At 41.7% G+C, this 27809-nt stretch overlaps 1 protein-coding gene across 1 annotated transcript in view; it reads right to left on the minus strand.

Moving 5' to 3' along the window:
- gareml (GRB2 associated, regulator of MAPK1-like) overlaps positions 1 to 27809 on the minus strand; it is a 148953-nt gene that overhangs the window by 43425 nt on the left and 77719 nt on the right. Inside the window, exon 3 of the mRNA XM_059981246.1 lies at positions 13175 to 13305. Within this exon, the coding sequence (XP_059837229.1) occupies positions 13175 to 13305 (131 nt within the window). The remainder of the gene's footprint in view (positions 1 to 13174; positions 13306 to 27809) is intronic.

Raw genomic sequence — 27809 nt, forward strand, 5'->3', positions numbered from 1 at the left:
CCCCCTTGTACCTACTTCCAAGCACCTTAAAACTATGCCTCCTCATGTTAGCTGTTTCAGCTTTGCAAGAAAGCCTCTGGCCATCCACACGATCAATGCCTCTCATCATCTTATACACCTTTATCAGGTCACCTCTCATCCTCCGTCGCTCCAAGGAGAAAAAGTCAAGTTCAATCATTCTGTTCTCATAGTGCATGGTCTCCAATCCAGGCAACATCCTTGTAAATCTCCTCTGCACTCTCTCTATAGTATCCACATCCTTCCAGAACTGAACACAGTACTCCAAGTGGGGTCTAAGGTCTTGTATAGCTGTAATATCACCTCACAGCTCTTGAACTCAATCCCACAGTTGATGAAGGCCAACACACCATAGGCCTTCTTAACAACACTGTCAAACTGCTCAGCAGCTTTGCATGTCCTATGGACATGGACCCCAAGATCTCGCTGATCATCCACACTGCCAAGAATTTTACCATTAATATTATATTCTGTATTCAAATTTGACCTACCAAAATGAACCACTTCATACTTAACTGGGTTGAACTCCATCTGCTACTTCCCAGCCCAGTTCTGCATCCTATCAATGTCCCGTTGTAACCTTTGACAACCCTCCAGACTATCCACAACACCCCCAACTTTTGTGTCATCAGCAAATCTACTAACCCACCCTTCTAGTTCCTCATTGAGGTCATTTATAAAAATCATGGAGAGGGGGTCCCAGAACAAATCCCTGCAGAACACCACTGGTCACTGTCCTCCATGCAGAATGCAAACCATCTACAACCCTTTACCTTCTGTGGTCAAGCCAATTCTGGATCCACCATGCAAGTCTCCTTGGATCCCATGCCTCCTTATTTTCTGAAGGAGTCTTGCATGGGAAACCTTATCCAATGCCTTACAGAAATCCATATACACTACATCCACTGCTCTACCTTAATCAATGTGCTTTGTTATATCCTCAAAGAATTCAATCAGGTTCATAACGCATGACTGCCCTTAACAAAGCCATGCTGACTATCCTTAATCAGATTATGTCTCTCCAAATGCACATAAATCCTGCCTCTCAGGATCTTCTCCAACATGATTTACGTTACCAAGTTCCTGCCTAACAGCATCATATTTCACCCTACCCCAGTTAAACATTTTCCCAAATTTTCTGCTCCTATCCCTCTTTAGTGCAATAGTAAGGGTGATAGAGTTGTGATCGCTACCTCCAAAATGCTCTCCCACTGAGAGATCTGACATCTGACCTGGTTCATTTCCCAATACCAGATCAAGTACAGCCTCTCCTCCAGCTGGCTTAGCTACATATCGTATCAGGAATCCTTCCTAAACACACCTAACAAACTCCACCCAATCTAAATCCCTTGCGCTAAGGAGATGATAGTCAATATTAGGGAAGTTGAAATCACCCATCACAACGACAGTATTGCACCACTCCAGAGTCTGCCTCCCTATCTGCTGCTCGATATCTCTACTAGTATTGGGGGTCTATAAAAACACCCAGCAGAGTTATTGCCCCCTTTCTGTTTGACTTCCACCCACAATGATTTAATAGACAATCCCTCCATGACTTCCTCCTTTTCTGCAGCTGTAATACAATCCAAGATTAGCAGTGCCAATCTCCCATCTCTTTTGCATCCTTCCCTGTCCTTTTTGAAACATTTAAAACCTGGCAAACTCAGCACCAATTCCTGCCTGAGTCATCCAAGTCTCCGTAAAGGCCACAACATCATAGTTCCACGTATTGCCAGGAGGCAACACACTATCCTACTGTCTCTTTTGCTGCCGCAGAATCTCCGACCTGTCCCCCAACCATCAAGTCCCCTATGATTGCTGCTCCACCTGACTTCACCCTACCCCGAGGCTCAGAACTGACCACAGTGCTACTGGTCCGGCTCCTGCTGCTTTGCCGAGATAGGTCACCCCAGCAGCAGTATCCAAAGGGATATATTTGTTGCTGAGACCCTGCACTGACTTCCTTCTCCCTTTACCTCTCTCAGTGTTCACCCATCTACTCCCCCAATTCTGCACTCTGGGTGTAACCACCTGCTCAAAGGTCTTATCTATCAATTTCTCTGCCTCCCAGATGATCCCGTTCATCCAGCTCCAGTTCCTGCTCCTTAATGTGGTCTTCCATGAGCTGGAATTGGCTGCACTTCCTGCAGATGTAGTCATCAGGGAGACTATCAGGCTCCTTGAATTCCCACATCCTACTTCCCACAGCCATATCAGCCACCCTGCCTGCACTGTACAATGGGCAACCAAAACCAAATCTTCTATCCTGTGTCTTTGTCCTCAGCCTCTCGAGTCAAGGCCTGATGCTCCTACTCTCACCGCTGGCCTTCTCCCAAAAATGGCCACCCCGCTTGCCCCTTCTTTATTTTTATTTCATTTGCAGTGTTCTGCTCCTGAGGTTGATTGGACCTCTAGAATGTCTGAATGCCTGGGAAATACTGCTTTTGTACTAGTTTTGACGACCTATGAGTAAACTCTTCAGTGCTCTGCTCCTGATGCTGATTGAACTTCTGGAATCCTGGGTTGACAGCAGAGGGTTATTGGACCCAGGGGAGATCAATTGCCATAAGATTGTGTGCTTCGATTCCTCGAGCACTGCTCCTCTATTCAGATATTGCCATGAACTAGGTGACCTGCATGTCTTGTGTATTTCACTATAATATAAAAGCAAAGTGTCTTTTTGCTGGGTCAGAAAAGACTATGAAAGTGAGTTATTGGGATTGTATATTAAAAAACATTATCAGTCATAACTATACAGGGGAGTCAGTATTAAATCAGCTGCAAAATAAAGGAGGAACATCTCTGCCCAGCATGTTTGGAATGGGAAAACTAGAGAAGCATGCAAGGAAAACCCGGCAAAGTATCTGGCAAGGGAGGAGATGTTGCTGAAGTATGGCAAAAGTGATGGGAGGTGATTTTCACTTTCCACATATTGACTGGGACTCCCAGACTGTAAAAGGGCTGGGTGGGAAAGAGTTTGTCAATGTGTTCAGGGAAGTTACCTGCTCAGTACATAGAAGTTCCAACCAGAGAGAGTGCAATACTTGATCTCCTATGAGGGAGTGAGACAGGATGGGTGACAGAAGTTCATACAGGGGAACACTTTGCATCTAGTGATCCTAATGCCATTCATTTTAAGGTAATTATGAAAACAGATAGGTCTGGTCCTCGGGTTATGATTCTAAATTGAAGAAAGGACAACTTTGATGGTACCAGAAAGGATCTGGCAAGTGTGGATTGGGACAGTTCGTCTTCTTGTAAAGATAAATGGGAGGCCTTCAAAAGGGAAATTTTGAGAATACAGAGTTTGTATGTTTCTGTCAGAATAAAAGGCAAAGATAACAGGTATAGGGAACTTCGGTTTTCAAAAGATATTGAGGTCCTGGTTAAGAAAAAGATTGGGCTGCATACCAGGTATGGGCAGGCAAGAAGAAATGAGGTACTATGGAGTAAAGGAACTGCAGGAGAGAACTTGGGAAATAAATCAAGAGGGCTCAAAGAAGGCATGAAGTCAAGGTGACTAAGAGCTTCTACAGATATATTAAGAGCAAAAAGATAAAAGGGACAAAACTAGTCGGCTGCAAGATTAGGGTGGTAACCTAAGCATGGAGCTGAAAGATATAGGGGAGACGTTAAATGGATTTTTTGCATCTGTATTTACTCAGGAGATGGACACAAGGTCCACAGATGTGAGGCAATGCAGCAGCAATGTAATAGACCCTGGACCGATTGCAGAGGAGGTGGTGTTTGATGTGTCGAGGCAAATTAGGGTGGATAAATCCCCAGGACCTGACAAGGCGTTCCCTTGGAGCTTGTAGGAGGCTAGTGCAGAAACTGCAAGGGTAATAGCAGAGATATTTTAAACAGACTTACCCACATGAGATGTCAAAGGATTGGACAATAGCTGAAGTTGTTTCATTGTTTAAAAAAAGGCTTGGAGAATAAGCCAGGAAATTATAGACTAGCAAGCCTGACATCTGTAGTAAGAATGTTATTGGAAGGTAATCTAAAGGACCAGCTATATAAACATTGGGATAGACAAGGACTGATTGAGGATAAAAAAACATGGCTTTGTTTGTGGTAAGTTGTAAGTGTGATAACCAATCTTAGAAAGTTTTTCAAGGAAGAAACCAGGAGAATTGATGACTGGAGAGGATTGAGGGGAGATTGGATAGGGTTATTCAAAATTATGAGGGGTATAGGTACAGTAAATGCAAGCAGTTCTTTTTCCACTTAAGCTGGGTAAGACTACAATTAAAGATCATGGGATAAGTGTTAAAGGTAACACGTTTAAGGGAACATAAGGGGTAACTTCTTCACTCAGAGGGTGGTAAGAGTGTGGAATGAGCTACCAGTACAAGTGGTGGATGCAGGTTTCAATTTCAACAATTAAGAGAAATTTGGACATGTACATGGATGAGGGGGGTATGGAGGGCTATGCTCTAGGTGCAGGTCGATGGAACTAGGCAGATTAATGATTCAGTTCAGACTAGATGGACCAAAGGGCATCTCTCTGTGCAGTAGTGCTCTATGACTATATGAGCAAACTAACAGAAAGATATGCAGGAATGATTAAGGCCATAAGACACAGGGCCAGAATTAGGCCATTCAGCCCATCGAATCTGTTCTGCCATTCCATCATGGCTGATGTATCATCCCTCTCAACCCCATTCTTTATTCTCACCCTTCTTCCTGTAACCTCTGACACCCTGATCAAGAACCTATTAACCTCCACCTTACATATACCCAGTGATTTGGACTTCACAGCCATCTGTGGCAATGAATTTCACAGATCACCACCCTCTGATGAAATAAATTTTTCCTCAGCTCTGTTCTAAATGGATCTTCCTCTTTTCTGAGCGTGTGCCCTCTGGTCCTAGACTTGCCCACTACCTGAAACATCCTCTCCTCATTCATTCTATCTAGGTCTTTCAAACTTCATTAAATTTCATTGAGTTCTCCCTCATTCTTCCCATCTCCAGCAAGCACAGGCCCAGAGCCATCAAGCATTCCTTATATGTTTCATTCCATCATTCTCATGAACTTCCTCTGGATCCTCTCCAATGCCAGCACATCTTTTCTTGGATAAGAGGTCCAAAACTGCTCAAATACTTCAAGTGCAATCTAACCAATGCTTTATAAAGCCTCAACATCATATCCTTGCTTTTGTATTCCAGTCATCTCAAAATTAATGTTAACATTGCATTTGCCTTCCTTACAATGAACTCAACCTGCAAGTTCACCTTCAGGGAATCCTGCAATGGGACTCCCAAGTTCCTTTGCGCCTTGGATTTTTCAATTTTCTCCCCATTTAGAAAATAGTCCATACCCTTATTCCATCTACCATACACTTCCCTACATTATATTCCATCTGCCATCTCTTTGACCATTCCCCCAATCTGTCCAAGTCCTTCTGCAGACACCCTGCTTCCTCAATACTATCCGCCCCTCCATCTTCGTATTATCCCCCAACGTGGCCACAAAGCCATCAGTTCCTTCATCCAAATCATTGACATATAACATGTAAAGAACCGTCTCAACACCGGCCCCTGTGGAAAACTACTGGTCACCAGCAGCCAACCAGAAAAGGCCCCTTTTATTCCCACACCACTGAATCTCCTTTATATATCCTACTTGCTACTTCCTCAAAGAATTCCAACAGCTTTGTCAGGCAAGATTTCCATTTAAGGAAACCCTGCTGACTTTGGCCTACTTCCTGTGCCTCCAAGTTCCCCAAAATCTCATCCTTAACAATAGACTCCAACATTGTTTAAACCACTGAAGTTAGGCACATAATTTCCTTTCCTTTACCTCTCTCCCTACTTCAAGACTGGTGTGATATTTGCAACTTTCCAATCCTCAGCAACCATTCCAGAACCTACTGAATCTTTTAAGATCGTTACTAATGCCTCCACGATCTCTTTAGCTACCTCTTCCAGAACCCTGGGGTGTTTTTCATCTGGTCCGAATGACTTATCTATCTTCAGACTTTTCTGCTTCCCAAGCACCTTCATCATAGCAAAAGCAACTACATTAACTTCTGCCCCCTGTCACTCACACATTTCTGGCAATTTGCTAGTGTTTTCTACAGTGAAGACTGACACAAGATACTTAATCAGTTCATCTGCCATTTTTGTACACCTTTACTATCTCTTCAGCGTCACTTTCTGGCATTCAAGTGTCCACTCTCGTCTCTCTTTTATTCTTTATATATCTGAAAAACTTTCTGACTACAAGACCTTAAGGTACAGGAGCAGAAGTAAGCCATTTGGCCCATCAAGTCTTCTCTTACATTTCCTCACGACTGATCCAATTTTCCTTTCAGTCACAATTTCCTGCCTTCTCTGCATATCCCTTCATGCCCTGAACAATAAAAAAAATCTATCAAACTCTGCCTTAAATATACATATACACTTGGCCTCCACAGCTGCCTGTGACAATGACTTCCACAGATTCACCACTCTCTGGCTAAAGAAATTCCTCCTCATCTCCATTCCAAAAGAATATCCCTCTATTCTGAGGCTGTGTCCTCTTGTATTAGACCCTCCCACTATAGGAAATATTCTCTCCACATCCACTCTATCAATGCCTTTCACCATTCAATAGGTTTCTACTAGGTCATCTGTCATTCTTCTGAATCATAGTGAATACAGGCCCAGAGCCATCAAACACTTCTCATATGACATGCCATTCAATCCTGAAATCATTTTCATGAACCTCCTTTGGACCCTCTCCAGTTTCAGCACATCCTTTCTAAGATGAGGGGCCCAAAACTGCTCACAAAATTCCAGGTGAGGCCTCACCAGTGCTTTATTATGTCTCCGCATTCCATCCTTGCTTTTATATTCTATTCCTCTTGAAAGGAATGTCAACAATGCATTTGCCTTCCTCACCACAGACTCAGCCTACAAATGAACCTTTAGGGAATCCTGCACAAGAACTCCTGTCCCTTTGCCCACAGCTTTTTGTATTTTGTCTCCATTTACAAAATAGTTGACCCTTTCATTTCTTCAACCAACGTGCATGACCGTACACTGCCCAGCACTGTGTTCCATCTGTATTTTTTGCCGATTCTCCTAATCTATCTTCTGTAGCTTCTCTATTTCCTCAAAACTACCACCCCTTGCACCCACCTTCATATTGGTTGCAAATGTTGCAACAAAGCCATCAATTCCATCAACCAAATCATTGACATATAACATAAAAAGAATTGGTCACAACACAGACCTCTGTGAAACACCAGTAGTCATCAGCAACCAATCAGAAAAGGCTCGCTTTTTTCCCCACTCTTTGCCTCCTGCCAATCAGTCGCTGTTTTATCCATGTTAGAACCTTTCCTATACTACCATGGGCTCAGTTTTTTAAGCAGCCTCATGTGTGGCAACATGTCAAAGCCCTCTGAAAATCCAAGTAAAAACTTCAAGCAATTCCCCTTTTCTATCCTGCTTGTTATTGTTTCAAAGAATTCCAACCGGCTTGTCAGGCAAGATTTTCCCTTGAGGAAACCATGCTGACTTTGGCCTATTTTATCATGTGCCTCTCAGTACCCCAAAACCACATCCTTAATAATCCATAGAACATTATAGCACAGAAATAGGCTTTTTGGCCCTTCTTGGTTGTGCCGAACCATTTTTCTGCCTAGTCCCACTGACCTGCACCTGGACCATGTCCCTCCAAACCCCTCTCATCCAGATACCTGTCCAAGTTTTTCTTAAATGTCAAAAGTGAGCCCGCATTCACCACTTCATCTGGCAGCTTATTCCACACTCCCACCACTCTCTGCGTGAAGAAGCTCCCCCTAATGTTCCCTTTAAACCTTTCCCCCTTCACCCTTAACACATGACCTCTGATTTTTTTTCTCCCCTAGCCTCAGTGGAAAAAGCCTGCTTGCATTCACTCTATCTATACCCATCATAATTTTATACACCTCTATCAAATCACCCCTCATTCTTCTACGCTCCAGGGAATAACCTTTCTCTGTAACTCAGTTTCTCAAGTCCCCACAACATCCTTGTAAACCTTCTCTGTACTCATTCAGTCTTATTAATATCCTTCCTGTAATTAGGTGACCAAAACTGCACACCAAAACTCCAAATTCGGCCTCACCAATGTCTTATACAACCTCACCATTATATTCCTTTCTTTTTCAATCTTTTTATTGATTTTCATATATACACAAAAAAATAACATAATAATAAGTAAATTATGAATACAATAGACTTGAAATCACATTGATAATAAGATAACAATATCCTACTAAACATCAACAGAAGAAAATACCTTAATCAATCAAGTCCACATGATTATATGAAAAAAAACAAAAATAACCATTAAAAAAGAAAAAAATATTAAAAATATGTGAAAAAAATATATATTAAAAAAAAATAAAACACTAAACTAAACTAACATGGGCAATAATAACAGTTTACAAGTATATGATAGTGTCAAAGAACTCCGGAACTCCATACCTGAACATGAATAAGCAGAAAGAAGGTCTGGAAAAGGCCAAATTAATTCATATGAAAATGTCGAATAAACGGTCTCCAAGTTTCTTCAAATTTAATTGATGAGTCAAAAATAGTGCTTCTAATTTTTTCCAAACTCAGATAAGAAATAGTTTGAGAATTATATTCCAACTCTTATACTCAATACTTTGATTTATAAAGGCCAATGTACCAAAAGCTCTCTTTACAACCCTATCTACCTGTGACACCATTTTTAGGGAGTTATGTATCTGTACTCCCAGATCCCTCTGTTCTACTGCACTCCTCAGTGCCCTACCATTTACCTTGTATGTTCTACCTTGGTTTGACCATCCAAAGTGCAATACCTCACACTTGTCCGTATTAAACTCCATCTGCCATTTTTCAGCCCATTCCTCCAACTGGTCCAAATCCCTCTGCAAGCTTTGAAAACCTTCTCACTGTCCACTACACCTCCAATCGTTGTATCATTGGCAAATTTACTGATCCAAGTTACCACGTTATCATCCAGATCATTGATGTAAATGACAAATAACAACGGACCCAGCACTAATCCTTGTGGCACACCACTAGTCACAGGCCTCCACTTAGAGCAGCAATCCTCCACTACCACTCTCTGGCTTCTTCCATTGAGCCAATGTCTAATCCAATTTACTACCTCTCCATGTATACCTAGCGACTGAATCTTCCTAACTAACCTCTCACGTGGGACCTTGTCATAGGCCTTCAACATCTTCCCAACCACTGAGGTCAGATCAACTGGCCTATAGTTTCCTTTTTTCTTCCTCTCTCCCTTCTTGAAGAGTGGAGTGCAATTTCCAGTCTTCCAGAACCATTCCAGAATCTAGCATTTCTTGAAAGATCATTACTAATGCCTCAACAATCTCTTCAGCCACTTCTTTCAGAACTCTGGAGTGTACACCATCAAGTCCAGGTGACCTATCTACCTTCAGACCTTTCAGTTTCCCAAGAACCTTGTCTCTAGTTAAGGTAACTTCACACACTTCATGACCCCTGACACCTGGAACTTCCACCATACAGCTAGCGTCTTCCACAGTGAAGTCTGACACAAAATACTTCTTCAGTTCACCAGCTATTTCCTTGTCCCCCACTACTACCTCTCCAGCATCATCTTCCTGTGGTCCAATATCCACTCTTGCCTCTCTTTTACTCTTTATGTATCTGAAGAAACTTCTGGAGAAACTTTTGGTGTCCTCTTTGATATTTATTGGCTAGCTGACTTCCATATTCTTTCTCTACCTTCTTGATGGCTTTTTAGTTACATTCTGTTGGCTTTTAAAAGCTTCGCAATCCTCTAACTTCTCACTAATTTTTGCTCAATTATATGCCCTCTCTTTGGCTTTTACGTCAACTTTGACTTCTTGTTAGCCATAATTTTGTCATCTTTCCTTTAGAATACTTCTTGCTCTTTGGGATCTATATAATCCTGTGTCTTCCAAGTTACTTCTGGAAAATCCAGCCTTGGATGCTCTGCCATCATCCCTGCTAGTGTTCTTCTCCAATCAATTCTGGCCAACTCCTCGCTCATGCCTCCGTAATTCCCTTTACTCCACTGTAATACTGATGCATCTTACTTCAGCTTCTCCTTCTCAAATTTCAGGGTGAATTTGATCATATTATGATCATTTTCCCTTAAGAGATCTATAACCTTAAGTTCTCTGATCAATTCTGGTTCATTACACAGCCCCCAATCCAGAACAGCTGATTCCTAGTGGGCTCCACTACAAGCTGCTCTAAAAATCCATCTTGTTGGTACTCTAGAAACTCCCCCTCCTGGAGCCAGCACCAACTAGATATTCCCAATCTATCCGCATATTGATGTCACCCATGACTATTACAACATTGCCCTTTTGGCATGCATTGTAATTTGTAGGTCATATCCTTACTACTGTTTGGGGTCTGAATACAACTCCCATCAGGGTCTTTTTACCCTTGCAGTTCCTTAGCTGTATGAGTTAACACCTTCAGACCCTATGTCACACCTTTCTAATGATTTTACTTTTTACCAACAGAGTAATACCACCCCCAATACCTTCCTGCTTGACCTTTCGATACAGCCATTCCTCTATCCATGCCAGTATCTTTCCTGTAACACCATAGGATTTCATCTTGTTAAGCAGCCTCATGTGTGACACCTTATCAAATGCATTCTGAAAATCCAAGTAAATGACATCCACTGCCTCTCCTTTGTCCACCCGGCTTGTTACTTCCTCAAAGAACTCTAACAGATTTGTCAGGCAAGATTTCCCTTTACAGAAACCATGCTGACTTTGACTTATTGTATCATTAGTCTCTAAGTACCCTGAAACCTCATCCTGAATAATAGACTCCAACACTTTCCCAGTCACTGAGGTTAGGCTAACTAGCCTATAATTTCCTTTCTTTTGCCTTCTTAAAGAGGGAAGTGCCACTTGCGATCTTCTAGTCCTCCAGGACCAATCCAGAATCAAGTGATTCTTGAAAGATCATGACCAATGCATCTGTTATCTCTTCAGCAATCTCTCTCAGGACTCTGGGATGTAGTCCATCTGGTCCAGGTGACTTATCCACCTTAAGACCTTTGAGTTTGCCTAGCACCTTTTCCTTTGTAATAGCAATGGTACTTCAGTGATGCCTGCAACATCATACCTGCCAATCTGCAACGGTGCTGCAAGTTCATCTACTTTATTCCGTATACTGCGCACATTCAAATATTACATCTTCAGCCCTGTATTCTTCACTCTTTTTGATTTTGGCCCCCTGTTACACTTTAGCTCATCCCACTGACTGCGATGTTTCCCTATCATCAGCCTTTCCTTGCTACACACGGGCTCTGGTTGTAAACCAACTACCCCACCTCAGCCCTATCACTCAGTTTCCTATCTCCCTGCCAGATTAAACCCTTTCAACAACTCTCGCAAATCTGCCCATTCAATTGCAATGACCTCCCTGAGCAGGTGGTTGGATCTGCTCCAACTTGCCTAGAGTCACAACAGCTCAATAGCAGATGCCATTTCATTGGCTCTTCACTCAGCTCTGGAACGCCTGGACATCTTTATTGCATACATCAAAATGCTGTTCATTGAATACAACTCAGCATTCAACACTATCATCCCCGCAAAACTCATCATTCAGCTCCAAAACCTGGATGACACTGCCACCCTGTGCAATTGGATACTGACTAATCCCAGTTTCTAGGCAATGGTAACATACCTCCCATGTGATTCCATCTTCTACATTTCTCCATTCTTTCCATGTAAATTTGCTTGGACCAGCACACCCTTCTAGTAGAAATATATGATCACCAAAACACACAAGATATCTAGCCATCTCTGCAAATGATTTACTTTCTCATTGGCTTATGTAGAACTCAAAGTCAGCACATACCAATCCATCAGGATATTGTTTAGCATTCTATGATCCTCTCCTGCAAATCTATGTAAGATTTTATGAAGCTTTTGTCCATCACCATTACCCATGCCTCACCAACTTTAACAGTTGTGGCAAATAGATTAAAATTCTGCACCAAAAATGAAGGCCAAAACAAGGAACTCAGTTCTACACCCGGCAGCACAGCTGTCTGGATTTCACCAGTCTTGAATGACGTGGATGGTGTTAAATGGGATCTGAATGGGACATGAAAGATATGACCCTTAGTCCTGTCAAAGGGTTTCAACCCAAAACATCAACTGTACTTTTTTCCCCCATAGATGCTACCTGGCCTGCTGAGTTTCTCCAGCATTTTGTGTGTGTTGCTTGGATTTCTAACATCTGCAGATTTTCTCTCGTTTGTGGCCTCTAAATGCTTGGAGTGGCAAATCAAACATTCTTTTACCTATGAGTACAGTTACATGGATCAGACAATGGACAGCATCACAACATCCTATCTTCTTTCATATTTGAGGCAGTTACCTTTGAGAGAAATTCCATCCAAAAAGCAGAAGTAGCCTCTAAGAGATGTATTCTGCTGTGAAAACAGGAAACTTATGTCATTACTACCAAGAAACTTGGAGAAGAGGTCAAGGAGGGAGATGGGGCCAACTCCTGGATAACTTGTTTATACAGGCAGAACCATCTTCCTGTACCATTTCTCCAGATTTAACATTCAGCATAGACATCCATTTGCACACAGAGAATTTTAAAGCCATCTGTTGGTGCTTCCCAGCTAATTCATTATACAACTGCAGGTTTTACTCTCTACCCAGTAACCAAGTGCAGCAGTTCCATTCATGTTTCACAAGTCAATGCCAGAACAAGGAAAACAGCAGACTCCCTCAAAGATACTCTCATTCCTCCAGTCTCCCAGATCTACTATCAGCAAATGAATGGGTAATGGCTGTGAGAAGCTGTTTAATGAGTGGACGACTATGGATTAGTTTGGCTCTGCTGCCACGCTTCTTTATTGAGTGGGAAGAGAAGACACCTCGATCAAAAAATTCAGTTCACAATACTCAAGGTAACTGGTATCTCCTGTGTATTTTCTGAAGCCTGTGACCAACACAGAAGATTTGCCAATGAAGTTGAAACATTAAATCCATGCTAGTATCACTTACAAAGAAAAGAGCTTTCCAGTGGAAAAGTATTTCAAATCTCTCATATTCATGAGCAAACATACACAAATAAAAATTAATAATTCTTTCTGAGAAGATTAATCTGACTTTTGTATGACTCACCTTTACACTGAATGTTATCGCCTCCATAACAAATACACGGTCTGGAAAAACACTGGCCACTTCCTCAACACTGTTAAAGTACTGCACAGGCTCCCTTACATCTCGATCCTGCTCCAGCAATTTAAACTTTCCTGAGAAGAGGAAAACAATGTTTGAGTGAAAACATGAAATTAATTTGACGAAATATCTCACCAGTAAGTTTCAGTATCACAAAGGAAAATTAGCCAAAAACTGCAATAATAATCAAATCAGTTCATTAGAATTTTCCTGGAGGAACATTGCTTCATTTTTACTGTGTACTGTACCAGCAGTTATGGTTGAAATGATAATAAAAGTGACTTGACTGTCTTAAATATGGATGCATTTTTGTCACCATACATAGAGGACAAATAAAGTTTCTGATTCAGAACCACCCTTTCCAGATACATTATTTAATGTTGTTGGCATTCAAATAGAAGACATCTTCCCCCGAAAAACAAGCAGAGGTATGAAAATAGACACGATAACAAAAGCCTTGAAACAAGCTTCTACTTGCTTATAAGGTAATGATCTCAAACGTATAAGCAGCAAAAACTGAAGAAGTGTTTCTCTGCCTTGGTTACAGATGAAAGAAAAGAATTGAGAACACATCTAGCAAACACACACTGGCTAACAATGGACCCTAGGTCCAAAACAAGAACTGGGCAAAAGAATCAGTGTTGAAACTGAAACTCCGAACACAACTAGGAGTCCTCATCTCACTTCAAATTCAAAAATAAATTTTGAACAACATCTGAAGTGAAGTGGAAATTTAAAAAAAAACTGCAGGTGCTGGAAACCTGAAATAAAAACGGAACCATCAAAGGGGCTTCAACCTGAAATATTAAATCTGATGCTTTTTTCACGGACACTGCCCAAGATGCTATCTGCCCATTCAATTGCAATGACCTCCCTGAGGAGGTAGTTGGATCTGCTCCAACTTGCCTAGAGCCCAAGATACATCAAGCATTGTTTGTTTTTAATTTGGAATGAATTCTCCTTCTCTCCAATTCTAATCACTACCTTTGCTCCCCTATTACAATCCCGCAGGCCTTCTCAAATATGACCTCTTTTTTCTACTTCTCCAAACCATCAGGCATGGTCATTTGCCAATGGTTTCTTCCAAGCCACTCAGTAGATGGCAATTCACCTGGCTGTTTGGTAGGAAACAATATTAATGGGGTTCTCTCACTTGGTTTGACGTGATGCACATATCCCAGGCTCTTCTGCCACTTACTGTCTTCACTGTATCCTTGCTCAAATATCAAGCTTAAAAATAACACTCACTCCAGGAATCCAAATCAATATAGCGTTTACAAAAATTCCTGAAACATGTGCACAGCAGGAAGGTTCCAATAGACATGTATGAACATACATCTGCTTCAGCCAAATTTTATTGTTCCACTGCAGAGAGAAGTTACAAATTCACATCACGAGCAAAATTATATTGCACTGTCTTTGCAAAGTTAGCCCTGTAGAGTGGGTAGAATATGACAAGCACATCTATAAACCATTGCTCATGTGCTTTGAATGGAGTCTCAGAGTATCAGTCACTGTGGTGCTCAGTGTGGCTGAATTTATGAAAGTATGTACACCAGAAAACACAACCTTGAAATTCACCTTCTTACAGACAGCCACAAAACAAAGAAACGCATGAAGCAACAAAGACCGACAAACATCCAATGTACAAAAGAGGACAAATCGTGCAAGTAGTTGAAAATAAACAAATAACACACAGAATATGAGCTGCAAGGTCCCCAAAAGGTAGTCAGCTGCGGAGTCAGTTCAGTGTTGAGACAAGTGAATGTGGTTGAGGAGTGGCTACAATGGCTGCAGGGCAACAGCTTCTCCTGGACCTGGAAGCATTGATCCAAGAATCCTACACCTCCCACCTGCTGGTAGTAGCAGTACAGGGGAATGGGTCAAACATAGGCAGACAAGATAGGCTCAGTTGGGGATCTTGGCTGGCACTGAGTAATGGGGTTGAACACATGCTCGTTTTCCCTTGGATTTGACACTTTAATCTGGGTCAATTCTTTAATCAGCATGGAGTAGTGGAGCTGAATACCAATTTGGTTTCGCTCTTGGGCCTTGACACTTTAATTGGTGCAGAGTAATGGGGCTGAACACCAGTTTGTTTTCCACTCTTGGACCTTGTGTTACGTATCCTGTAACTGGATAACTTACCAGCAAAGATAGAGAGGTCTGTTGAAGTCTGATGTCACTATTTTCAAATGTTTTTATTTATAAAGGGGCACAAAAGTAAGGTTAATACAAACATTCAGATAATGCACATCGTCAATACTCAATCTAAAGCGCGGGTATAGTAATAATCATCATTAAGAAGTGAGCTCTACTGTTGTCTAGGGGATAATATATTGTCCGTTGGAAATATAAAAGTCACTCAGAAGTCTGCAGGCTTCAGCCTTTTGGGAATCGCTGGGTTTCACGTGGGGCGACAAAGAGAGAGAGATTGGGGAGAAGAGGAAAGACTTGCTGGGTCTTTATGAAGCTTCCGTTGAATCGGGGGAGCTTGGGATCCCCCTCCCCGATGTTAGTTAAAAGCGGTTTTCCGTGATTCCAGCCACAAATTCCAATCCCGGAATCTAACGCACGTGGCTTCCTTCAGAATGGCTTCCCACTACGACGGGATCACTCTTGTGTCTTCTTGGTGCGTCTGAAGGGGCTGTCCCACTTAGACCCTCCTTTATACTTCCTCACGGGGTCGCAGGTGTCAATCAGGTTGGGATGATGCAATCTCTCTCTCAACCAGCCCACTTTGCCCGAGGGCTTTACACGTAGTCTCCATGGGACAACAGTCGCTGTTGCCTTATTTGGCATCCCGCTGGAACGTGCAATTCGGCACATTTCTCTCTCTCCCACCTCCTGAGTCTATTCAGCACGTTTCTCTCTCTCCCACTTCCTGTGTCTATTCAGCACGTCTCTCTCTCTCTCTCTCTCTCTCTCTCACTTCCTGGGTCTACTGACCCCCCCCCCTCAACGGGTGCTTTTGCGATTCTCACAAAGGAGGGGGCTGGGATCATAACACTTCAAACTTTAATCTGGCTTGAAGTCCATCCCAGCAAAGGCTGACATTAGTTTTCAAGAGGCCGTATGTGCATTCCCAAGTTTGCCGAATCCTTACAATAAAGACTACGTAAAAAGGGTATCGTCAACTTCATTGGAAAAGTCTCAGTAACACAGCAAAGCAGTACAGCAAAAGGGGTTGATCTCTGATTTATAGAGAGCTCTGCCAAAAACAAACCATTGGAAAAATGGAAAATTAGAAAGCAATGGAAATTTTATTAGTTTATAAAATCAGTGCCACTTTACTTTCATTTTTGTTAGCAGGTGTTCCTGTTGAGGTGATAAGAACTACAGAGATCTGGTAAGAAAAAACTCACAGAAATATCAACTGGAGGCACTATATCAGTTAACCTGTATTTAGACATTTTAAGATCTGTTTAGACCATAGGAATTTACATTAAGTTGCATCTTGCAAAAAGTCATCAAGAAATTATTTAATCTGTACAAAACCATGCAATTCTGTTTCAGATTCTTGGAATGCACTTTATAATTTTGTGGAACTGTACCACATAGGGTTAAACCCAAGCACATGCAGAGCACATCACTGATTGACACATTTATGTGATGGCCATTTAGCCCAAAGCTCTGCAATTCATCCTGTTCCCTGCTCTTTCCCCACATGCATTGGCAAAATGAAATTACTTGAAATACTGCATTTAACTACCATCTTTTGTGTCACTAACAAAGATGTTTACCCAAATGAAACTGAAAAACAACATTATGCTGTGAGAGGCTATGGCCAGCCACCATTGCACTTGACCATTATTTCAGTGAAAACTCAAAGAGATCACTTCAATTTCACCCCCTCAAGTAATATGACCTGCAAAAGACAACTGCAGACAGCAGTTGTGTATTTCTATTTTTGTGATGACCACTTAAAGGGTTTGTATATTTAGATTCTGTGACAGTGTAAGAAATGTACTTCTGCTTCAAATCTATCCTAAACAATGTTATGGGCAGTTTTACTCTCTATTAAACATGGAAGAAAAATAAATGACTCACAGCATTAGATTATATACCATTTGCTCATATGTTACTTTTGTTTGCTATTTGTTTGCTTTAGTCCAATGCCTGGTCTGGTGAGGACGATGAGAATGATGGTTTAACCGTGTGATTTTCTGTGACAATGTCTGGATCATCTATCATGTTACCGACAGTTACCCTCTGAATCAGTGGAGCATTAGATCCGCTGAAAAGAACAGATGGAGACACTGAAATCAAAACAAATCTGGAGTAAAAACAAAAAGGTGACAGTTTCTTTGTACAAATAACCATTACACACTATCCAGGATTCGGGGAAATCAGTGAATTATTTCTGGTGTAATTGGGTGGCAGGAAAATTGGGAGAAGTTGATGGGCATTCAAGATGGAATATGGTACAAGGATGTAATTGGGGAATGGGAGTGAGAGAGTTGCCCTGCAGGAAGCTGGACTAATCCTGATGGGCTAACGGGCATCTTTCAATGAAATGGTAAGTGTTTTCACCTCAAGGTAACTCACCTCCTCCCTCAAAGAGTCCTTCCAGGTGATGTAGTGGTTCACCTGCAAGTCTGATGGGGCCATCTCCTGTATATCAGTGAGATTAGTCATAGATTGAGGTGACAGCTTTGTCGAGCACCTTTGCTTCGTTTGCAACAGGGAGGATTTCACGGTAGCCAATCAATTTAACTCCACTCCCCATTCCCATTCCAACATGTCAGTCCATGGCCTCCTCTACTGCCACAGTGAGGCCATTCTCAGGCTGGAACAGCAACACTTCATATTTCACTTGTGTAGTCTCCAAACTGACAGCATGAACATTGATTTCTCTAACTTACGGTAATTTCTCTCCCTCCCCCTCCACTCTTTTTCTATTCCCCATTCTGGCTCCCCTCTTCTCCTCACCTGTCTATCACTTCCCTCTGCTGGCCCTCCTCCCTTTTTCCCATGGTCCATTCTGCTTACCTAGCAGATTGTGATTTCTTCGATGCTTTACCTTTTCCACCCTTCAAATCTCAGCTTCTCACTTCATACCACTCCCCCCACCCACCTATATTCCCCCCGACCAGACTTCACCTACCACTTTACTGCTTGTACTCCCTCATCTTCCTATTCCGACTTTGTCACCCTGCCTTTCCAGTGCTCATGATGGGTTTCACCACAAAACTCCTTATTCCTCTCCATAGATGCTGCCTGACTTGCAAAGTTCCTCTAGCATTTGTCATGTGTTGCACTGGATTTCCAGCATCTGCAGAATCTTCTTGTGTTACTGGTAAGTGCAAATTGATTTTGCTCTCCCATACCCTGTCCCTTCCAAACACAAATTCAATTGTCTTCTAAAAGTTATCACCACAATAATTTCATCATTCTATTTCATTTGAAAACCTCATTATCCATTGTCTTAAATCTATGTCCTATGAATATCTTTACCCTGGATGCCTTTAAAAAGCTTCCATTACACACAACTTCCATTCTCCCACTCCAAATTTTCTGGCTTTTCTGATGGATAATTACCCAATGGTAGCACGGAAGGCAAAGGCAAGGCCTGAGTAATCTCTATCATCTTCAGCCGCAAGATCCATCTTGGCTTTCTCCTGAGGACTCTGCTGATTCTGTCAACTTGATTCATTTCATGTGTAATGAAGAAATGGTTGAGTGTTCTGGAGTGTCCAGACAGTATCCAAGCTTTAGTATTTAATTCAGGAACCAGCCAAAACTTCAACTCAAGGTTTACAATCACAACCTTGGTCGCTACCCAGCCATGTGGAAAATTGTCCAAGTATGTCTTGTCCATGCCAGTCAAATTCAATCCCAGTTACAACAAAACCATTCAAACCTTCATTATCAGCCAAATGCTGTTAAGTGTCACCTCAAGGCAGTCATGTAATGTCAGTAACCTAGCACAAAAATGCTCACCTTGGGCCTTATCGGCACAACTTGACCCCAGAATAAAATGTCTCATTTAATTAGTGCTGTACTAATCAGTCTAAGAATTCATTCCTTTTACCAAATATCGTGTGACTGCAGAATGTACCATCAATAAAATGCACTAAACAACCCACCACTCTCAGAATAGCGACCTCACTACCAAAGCCAACAGGCAAGCAGAACATCTTTTCTCTGCATTCCTGCCAAATCAAATGCCATCCTGACTTGGAAACGTATCACTAAGTCCTGGCACATCTTACCTAACAATGCTATGGGCTTACCTTCACCAGGTGACTGACTGGGGAAACTTGGGATTGCTGGCCTTGCCAGAAATACCTCATCCAAAGAACAAAGAACAATACAGCACAGTACAGGCCATTCGGCCCACAATGTTGTGCCGACCCTTAAACCCTGCCTCCCATATAACCAAATTCCTCCATATACCTGTCTAGTAGTCTATTAAATTTCATTAGTGTATCTACACTACTGGCTCAGGCAGTGCATTCCACGCACCAACCACTCTCTGAGTAAAAATCCTTCCTTTAATATCCCCCTTGAACTTTCCTCCCCTTACCTTAAAGCCATGTCCTCTTGTATTGAGCAGTGGTGCCCTGGGGAAGAGGCGCTGGCTGTCCACCCTGTCTATTCCTCTTATCTATTCCAGTTAATGAATTAAAAAAAACAAAGAAGTAACACCTGTCAGACCTCATGTTAGCATGCAGCAACACAAAGCTCAAGTCCAACCACTCATCAGAACTTGTTTTCAAACTGAGTGCCCCTGAAATCTGTCCCTCTTGCTCAAATGGCTCCAATGACAGGAACTGTTGGCTCAACCGAAAATTTCAATTGATTTAGACAACCTTTGCAGAATCTCCTTCATGCTCCATACCAAAAGTGAGATTTGATCGTGTGACATAATTAACTGAGAAATAAATCACCGATGATCTCACCTGGACCGTACACACCAGCTCTGTGGCAAAAAAAAGCACAACAGCATCTCTTCCAGCTCGGGCAACCAAAGTTCGGCATGAGCCCCCAAATCCTCAAGACCTTCTACAGGGGCACCTTTGAGATCATCCTGACTGATTGCATCACCACCTGGTACGGGAACTGCACCAAACTTGATCACTGGGCACTGCAGAGAGTGATATGGACAGCCCAGTACATCTATGGACGTGAACTTGAACTTCCCTCCATTGAGGACATTTACAGTGACAAGTGCAGAAAGAAGGCCTGGAAGATCATCGGGGACACCAGTCACTCCAACCATAAACTGTTTCAGGGACTTCTGTCTGGCAAATGGAACCGCAGCATTAAAACTAGGACCGCAAGGCTATAGGACAGCTTCTTTCTACAAGCCATTAGACTTGTAAATTCACATATCTGTACATTGTGATGGAGTCATAACAGAAAGATTTTTATTCTCTCACGTTGTGGGATGGATGCAAGATTTAAATAAATTCTAATGTCAATGTTGAAGAACTTCTCCTGACTGAAGGCAAAAAATACAAAACAATCTTCTAAAAATTATTTTTACTCTTCTTTATTCTCCTACCCTTGTAACCAATGATGACTAAACAATTTTCAAGAAACCTCTGTATTCACCATTGTTTTGTTTTTGGCAGCCAAACTAAATTCAAATTATAAGATATGTATGCAACAAACATTCAATGCAGTTCCCACACAATATGCTGGAGGAACTCAGCAGGCCAGGCAGCCTCCTGGCACTTATCCTTACAAGTGGAACAAGGCCTACACCTGCCCCTATACCTCCTCCCTCACTACCATTCAGGGCCCTAAATAGTCCTCCCAGGTGAAGCAGCACTTCCCTTGTGACTCTGCTGGAGTGATCCCGGTATGGCCTCCGGCACATTGGTAAGACTCGACGTAGATTGGGATTCCGCTTTGCCGAGCCTCTATGCTCTGTCTGCCAGAAGGAGCAGGATCTCCCAGTGGCCATGCATTTTAATTCCACTTCCCATTCCAATATGTCCATCCGTTCCCTCCTCCACTGTCGTGATGAAGCCATACTTAGGCTGGAGGAACAACACCTTATGCTCGTCCCCCCTTTTTCCTTCTTCCATGGCTTTCTGCCTTTCACCAATCAATGTCCCAACTCTTTAATTCATCCCTTCCCCCTCCAGGTTTCACCTATCACCTGGTATGTCTCTCTACCTTCCCCCTAACTTTTAAATCTACTCCTCAGCTTTTTCTCTCCAGTCCTGCTGAAGGGTTTCGACCCAAAAAGTCAGCTGTACTTTCTTGCCAGAGATACTGCCTGGCCTGCTGAGTTCCTCCAGCATTTTCTGTGTGTTGCTGGGATTTCCAGCATTTGCAGATTTTCTCTTGTTTGAATGCAGTTCCATTTAAACTGCTGATGAGATTCGGGAAAATAATGTTTTTAAGCTCAGTATCAATATATAAAAACTGAAAGATCAAAGAACAGGCACCTCACATATTTTAAAATAGTTTTCAGTAACTTTTCCCATGAGTTTTTCCAGTCACTGGAAGAACAATTTGCAGAAATTGGTGCTCTGGTCGCCGAGAGATGTTGGAACCCGGGCAGGGGAGATTTGATGCCCATAAAACTGGCCCTGGTGCAAGGTTGGATTACTTTGGGTGCCAAGCTGATTTGAAGCAAAACCTGGGCCCAAGGTGAGTTGCTGGTCAGCCAGTCTAGGCCTGGGGCCTTTTGCTGCAGCAGTGCCTGGATCCTAGTGAAAGGTACGATACGTTATTTAGACAATTTAAACACCAGCCCAGATCAGTGGTGAGAGCTGATTTTGCCCGCTCTCTATGGTGTTCACTCCAGGGTACTGGACCTTTATGTTTGTTCAATTTAAATGCCTACTTAGATGGGCTGAAAAGACATGGTGTCAGGATCCGGAATGATAGCCTTTTTTGTTTGGTCTCTGCAGTAGTCACTCCTTTCTCTCTATAGCTAAGGCTATGAAGACTGCCCCGGCTGTTGTGCTTCATGCCTGCTAATACATTGAACTGCTAAGCAAGGCTTTCGGCCTACTCTGGAGTTCAGATCTGAAGAGTCAGTTTTTGGTTCGGATTGTTGTCATTTCAATTGTTTGCATGATTTGTGTACTTTCTCCTTCTCTCTTGCGTATCATGGTTGGTCTTTCTGGTTTCTTGCTTTGTGGCTACCTGTAACAAACAAATCTCAAAGTTGTATAATTTGGACATTTTTAGATATTGAATGTACTTTGAATCTTTGAAGAATCCTGCGATCTATTTATGGCATTCTGAATTTTATATTGAAAACCAGAAATTGTGTGCACTGCTAATCAAGGAAGAAGTATCATACCCGAGTTTTGCAACTATCCCTCATTTAAATTTTGAAGGATGGTTCTGCAGTAGTCAATGTGAACCTCGAGCTTTGCAAAACAATCTCCTTGATGTCGTCTCAACTGTTCGCCAAAACCTGGAATGCTGTCAAATTGACCACTTAACTCTCACGTACATGACACTTCTCACTGATTTAAATCAACACTGCAGCACCAATAGTAAAAATGAAGGATTTTAAACCGTAAAAACTTTGTAATATAATGGGCCAGTAATAGTGTTAAACTTTTCAGTTATTTAATTCATTTTCATGAATTTACATTATTTTCCAATGGAAGAATCAGAATTCATTTTCAGCAACTCAATGTCATATTTGCATTTGCTAATACATTTTAGTTGTCCTTATTAGATGTTTCAATTATTACAGTTCCATTACTTAAGCCTCTAGTGATTATCCCCAGCCAAGGGTTTAGTGAACAGGTTGCCAATCACTTTGATAGTCGAGAGGTACAGTCGCTGGCAGGAAAATGCTTCCTCTTGCTGGAGTACGTGAATCAGGCAATAAAATCTTCAGACTTTGTGTACGTTAATGTGAAATGTCTTTGTGCCAATATAATGAAACACACATACACTCAGGTCTAAGAGAAAGTCTTGAGTCATTAGTTTTGCACTATGACAATGATTTTATATTTATCTAGGACTTCAGTGAATTGAACTGAACTATTACAGGCTCTGTTGATCTAGCCACACAATGCACACTTGTGTTTGCTCAGTCCTCAGCTCTTATTTTCATTAAAGCAGAAAAACTGAATTTGTTCTTATCGCAGCACCTCGTAGTCCCCTTTCTCTGCCATCAGCACCCCCAGGCTTTTGTATCACCATGGAAACCGGTGGCTCAGAAAGAAAGCTTAGGTCTTTTGAATAGTTTGTTATTCTCACACATTCCCTCTGTCCACATGCACACAGAAAGACCAATCAGAATGCAAAGAGTCAGACCCCAGGCTCATTGCTGTGCAAAGCTGCTGAAAGTTCAGACGGAAAAGGATTTAATCACATCCATGAGACTACTGACTGCGCATTTATTGTTCCTGGCTTGCATTCACTTCACTGCCGTTCCAATCGTTTTTTTATGTTAATACTTTTATTCACAATGCTTTCCCTCTGTAATGTAATTCCTGGACCACAAAGCTCTTTGGTGCAAGAGTATCTTTAATCCAATATCAGGTTAGATTTTTAGTTGGATGATAATTTGGCAACACCACTGATTATAACATTTCCACCACATCTTTTACTGAATTATTATTCAGAAACTGTGCCTTTCCCAAGTTCTGCTCAGACTGTGTCAGGTTGCCATCGGCATAGCAACTTCATAGAAACCTACAGCTTACACTCTGGTCCAAGGAAATAACTATGAAGAAAAGTAATTGCAGTGCTTCTAGCCATTCATTCAAATCACCCAGAGTGGTGATGCGATCTGAACAGCCAACGTTACTCCAAAAAAAAATGCTTCAAGCTAGCTTTCAAAACTCTTGTCTAGAGTTTCACTGTCAACTAAGCCTAGTTTCATGTCTATTGCATTCATTTTCAACCCTGAGAATATATCCCTGGTCAGCTACCAACAGTGATGGATAAAATACAGTGGAGTCTGGTTAATTGGGACATGTTGGGACCAGTACAGTATGGCCCATTAAATGGCTGCGCTAGTCAGCCAAAGTTTCATGGAAATGGTTAAAAAGGTATAAAAGATGCAAACTACTATTTAACTGAGTACCAAATTATATATTTATATTAAGTACAAAACAAATTAGAACATTACCAATATTACTACAGTACTATAAAACTCTGATTTGGTTCCTAATAATTATTGACAGAAGAATTCATCCAGTGTATGCTGTTGTGTTCTTTTGACCGACTGGGAGTGAGCAAATTCAGTACAGACAATGGACTGCCTTCACACAATGCATCCTCCAAATCTTCATTTTCATCACAAAGTTCAAGATGATTGTCAATACCTTCAAATTCTTTGTAGTTCTTAACTTGTTGAAGTAGTGAAATTGTTTTGTTTTCACTCCCACTATTCTCCGGCATTTCTCAGCCTGAATGCTTGAAAACGTAATTAGCAGAACAGTTCAGAATTGTCTTACTGCTTACTTCTCACCAACTCTCCATAACAAAAATCACTGCTTTTTGAAATAAATGTACGCAACTGACACTATTTAAAAACTGTTGGCTCTAAGCATGGGGTAGTACAGAACCTCGACTGACGTTAGTTAGAAGCTGTTCGGCAACATATTCCCATCCCAATTAAAAGGCATATGAATGAATGGAATGAATGAATGAATGGAATCTTGGGCATTTTTTCCAATTAGCTTTTGCTCTTTAATCGTTGTCCCAAATAAGCAGCAACCCTGATCAACCAACGGCTGAATTAACTGGAATTCGCTATATTGATTTCACTGTCACTTATAAGAAATTCAAAGTACATTTATTATCAAAGTATGTATACATTATACAATCTTGAGATTCATCTCCTTACAGGCAGCCATCAAACAAAGAAACCCAATAGAACCCTTTAAAAAAAAAGTCCATCAAACTCCCAATGTGTAGGAAAAATAACAAATCGTGCAAACAATGTAAGTAAGCAAATAGCATTCAGAACTGAAGTTCGTGGAAGTGAGCTCACAGTCATGAAACCAGTCATCACTACATCTGGTCCATAGTTGCAGGCCACAGCCTCAGTTCAGCACAAAGACAAGGAAAACTTGCAAGCAGCAAGCTGAACACCAGCTTGTCCCTCTCCTCTGGCCAATCAGCATGCTTCTCACTCTCAGGCCAAGCCCAGGGGCCTAAGCCGTGATTCAGCCCGTATCTGACCTTTCAAATCTTCCCAGTGTTTAAATCAGTCAAACATCGGCTTCTTCCTTGCTCTGGGCCCAGTTCCTGCCACCTCAAATCTGCCTTGCCTCAGTTCCGCTGTTTCAAGCCACCTCCAGTCTTACCCAGCTACAGCCAAACATTATCTCGTTGCCCGTTTGGGCCTTGATTCGACCCACAGATACCCCGGCACAATCTGTAACAATATGGTTAACATTTAATTTTATTCTCGATTGTTTGAACATTCAATACTCATCTGCAAACCCCAACACACCTCTCCTTTTGACTGTGCCCACTCTACATCTTGAGGTCTGGAGAAAAATACTGCTAATCATTTTTCATGCCGGTCGAATGGCTTTACCTGAACTGACTCCTCTAGGACAACACAACTGATTTGTTTAAATACACTGGCTTTTATGAACAGAAAACAGTAATATAACACTGTACTTTTTTGAAGTAAGCAAAGATAACTGTGAGTGTACTGACCATCAAGATAGATCATAAAATCAAGAACAAAGTTGCATTCACTTGAATTTATAGATTTTCTCTGCAAAGCTGTTCTGTTTTAATTAGTCTATAAAGGGAAAAAAATAAAGGTATGAACTTCAGACACTAAAAGAATATTCAATTTGTTTCTTCCAAATCCAATCTATTATTGTCATTCACTTCCATCTTATTGGGCATCATAGTGCAAACAGAGTGGCTTCACCCATACAGCCTGAATTGAACAAACACATCGAACATAACAAAGTTATTATTCCTTGTTTAAATCTTCAATGATAAAAGCAGCTTGATCAGGGCAGTGCCGACCCGAGTTTAACCCTAACCTAATCACAGGAATCAGAATCAGGTTTATTATCACCGGCAGGTGTCGTGAAATTTGTTAATTTGGCAGCAGCGGTTCAATGCAAAACATAATCTAGCAGAGAGAAAAAAAAGTAAAATAATAATAATAGTAAATAAACAAGTATATCAATTACAGTATACATATATTGAATAGATTAAAATTCACGCAAAAAACAGAAATAATATATATTTTTTAAAGTGTCCATGGGTTCAATGTCCATTTAGGGAATGGATAGCAGGTAGGGAAGAAGCTGTTCCTGAATCACCGGGTGTGTGACTTCAGGCTTCTGTACCTCCTACCTGATGGCAACAGTGAGAAAAGGGTATGCCCTGGGTGCTGGAGGTCCTTAATAATGGACGCTGCCTTTCTGAGACAGCGCTCCTTGAAGATGTCCTGCGTACTTCATAGGCTAGCGCCCAAGATGGAGCCAAATAAGTTCACCATCCTCTGCAGCTTCTTTTGGTCCTGAACAGCAGCCCCCCACCATACCAGACAGTGATGCAACCTGTCAGAATGCTCTCCACTGTACAACTATAGAAGTTTTTGAGTGTATTTCTTGACATACCAAATCTCTTCAAACTCCTAATGAAGTACAGCCGCTGTCTTGCCTTCTTTATAACTACATCAATATGTTGGGACCAGGTTAGATCCTCAGAGATCTTGACACCCAGGAACTCGAAACTGCTCACTCTTTCCACTTCTGATCCTTCTGTGAGGACAACTTAACCCTCCAATGACAATTAACCCTCCTGGTTTGGACTGTGGGGGAAAATGGAACATCTGAGGTATAGCCACGCTTTCCATGGATGTACAGACTCCTTACAAGGGATGCCAGGAATGAACTCTGAACTCTGATACCCTGAGCTGTAAAAGCATCATGCTAATGAAGATCCTACTGGGCACCTGACATCTTGCACTTACCAAGATTAAATTTTATCTGCAACCTCTCTTCCTGTATCTGCCACTAATCTATTTTCCTCTCTAATCTTAATAGTCCTTTATACTGTCCACAACTGCAGCAATCTGGGTGTCATCAACAAATTTTGCAAATTCACCCATGCACCTTTTCATTCAAATCACTGCTACATATCACAGGGAACAGAGATTCTAGCACTGATCCTTGAACCTCCATCCAGAATCACAGCCTTCTACCCTGTTCTGTTTTCTATGTGGAAACCAGTTCAAGGTTCAAGAAACTAGTTACTGCTAGAGCTCTAGAAAATTACAAGGTTGCTAGGAAGGAGCTTAAGAATGGAATTAGGAGAGCAAGAAGGGGCCATGAGTACACCTTGGTGAGCAGGATTAAGGAAAACCCCAGTGCATTCGACAAGTATGTGAAGAGCAAGAGGATGTGCCGTGTGAGAATAGGACCAATCAGGTGCGATAGTGGAAATATGTGTGGAGTCAGAGGAAGTATCAGTGGTACTTAATGAAAACTTTGTTTCAGTATTCCCCAGGGGAAAAGACCTTGGCAATTGTGGGGATAACTTACAGCGGACTGAAATGCTTGAGCATACAGACATTAAGGAAAAGGATGTGTTAGAGCTTTTGAAAAGCATCAAGTTAGATAAGTCACTGGGACTGGATGAGATATACCCCAGGCTACTG

Source organism: Hypanus sabinus, chromosome 10 (assembly GCF_030144855.1).
Source record: "Hypanus sabinus isolate sHypSab1 chromosome 10, sHypSab1.hap1, whole genome shotgun sequence".
NCBI lineage: Eukaryota > Metazoa > Chordata > Chondrichthyes > Myliobatiformes > Dasyatidae > Hypanus > Hypanus sabinus.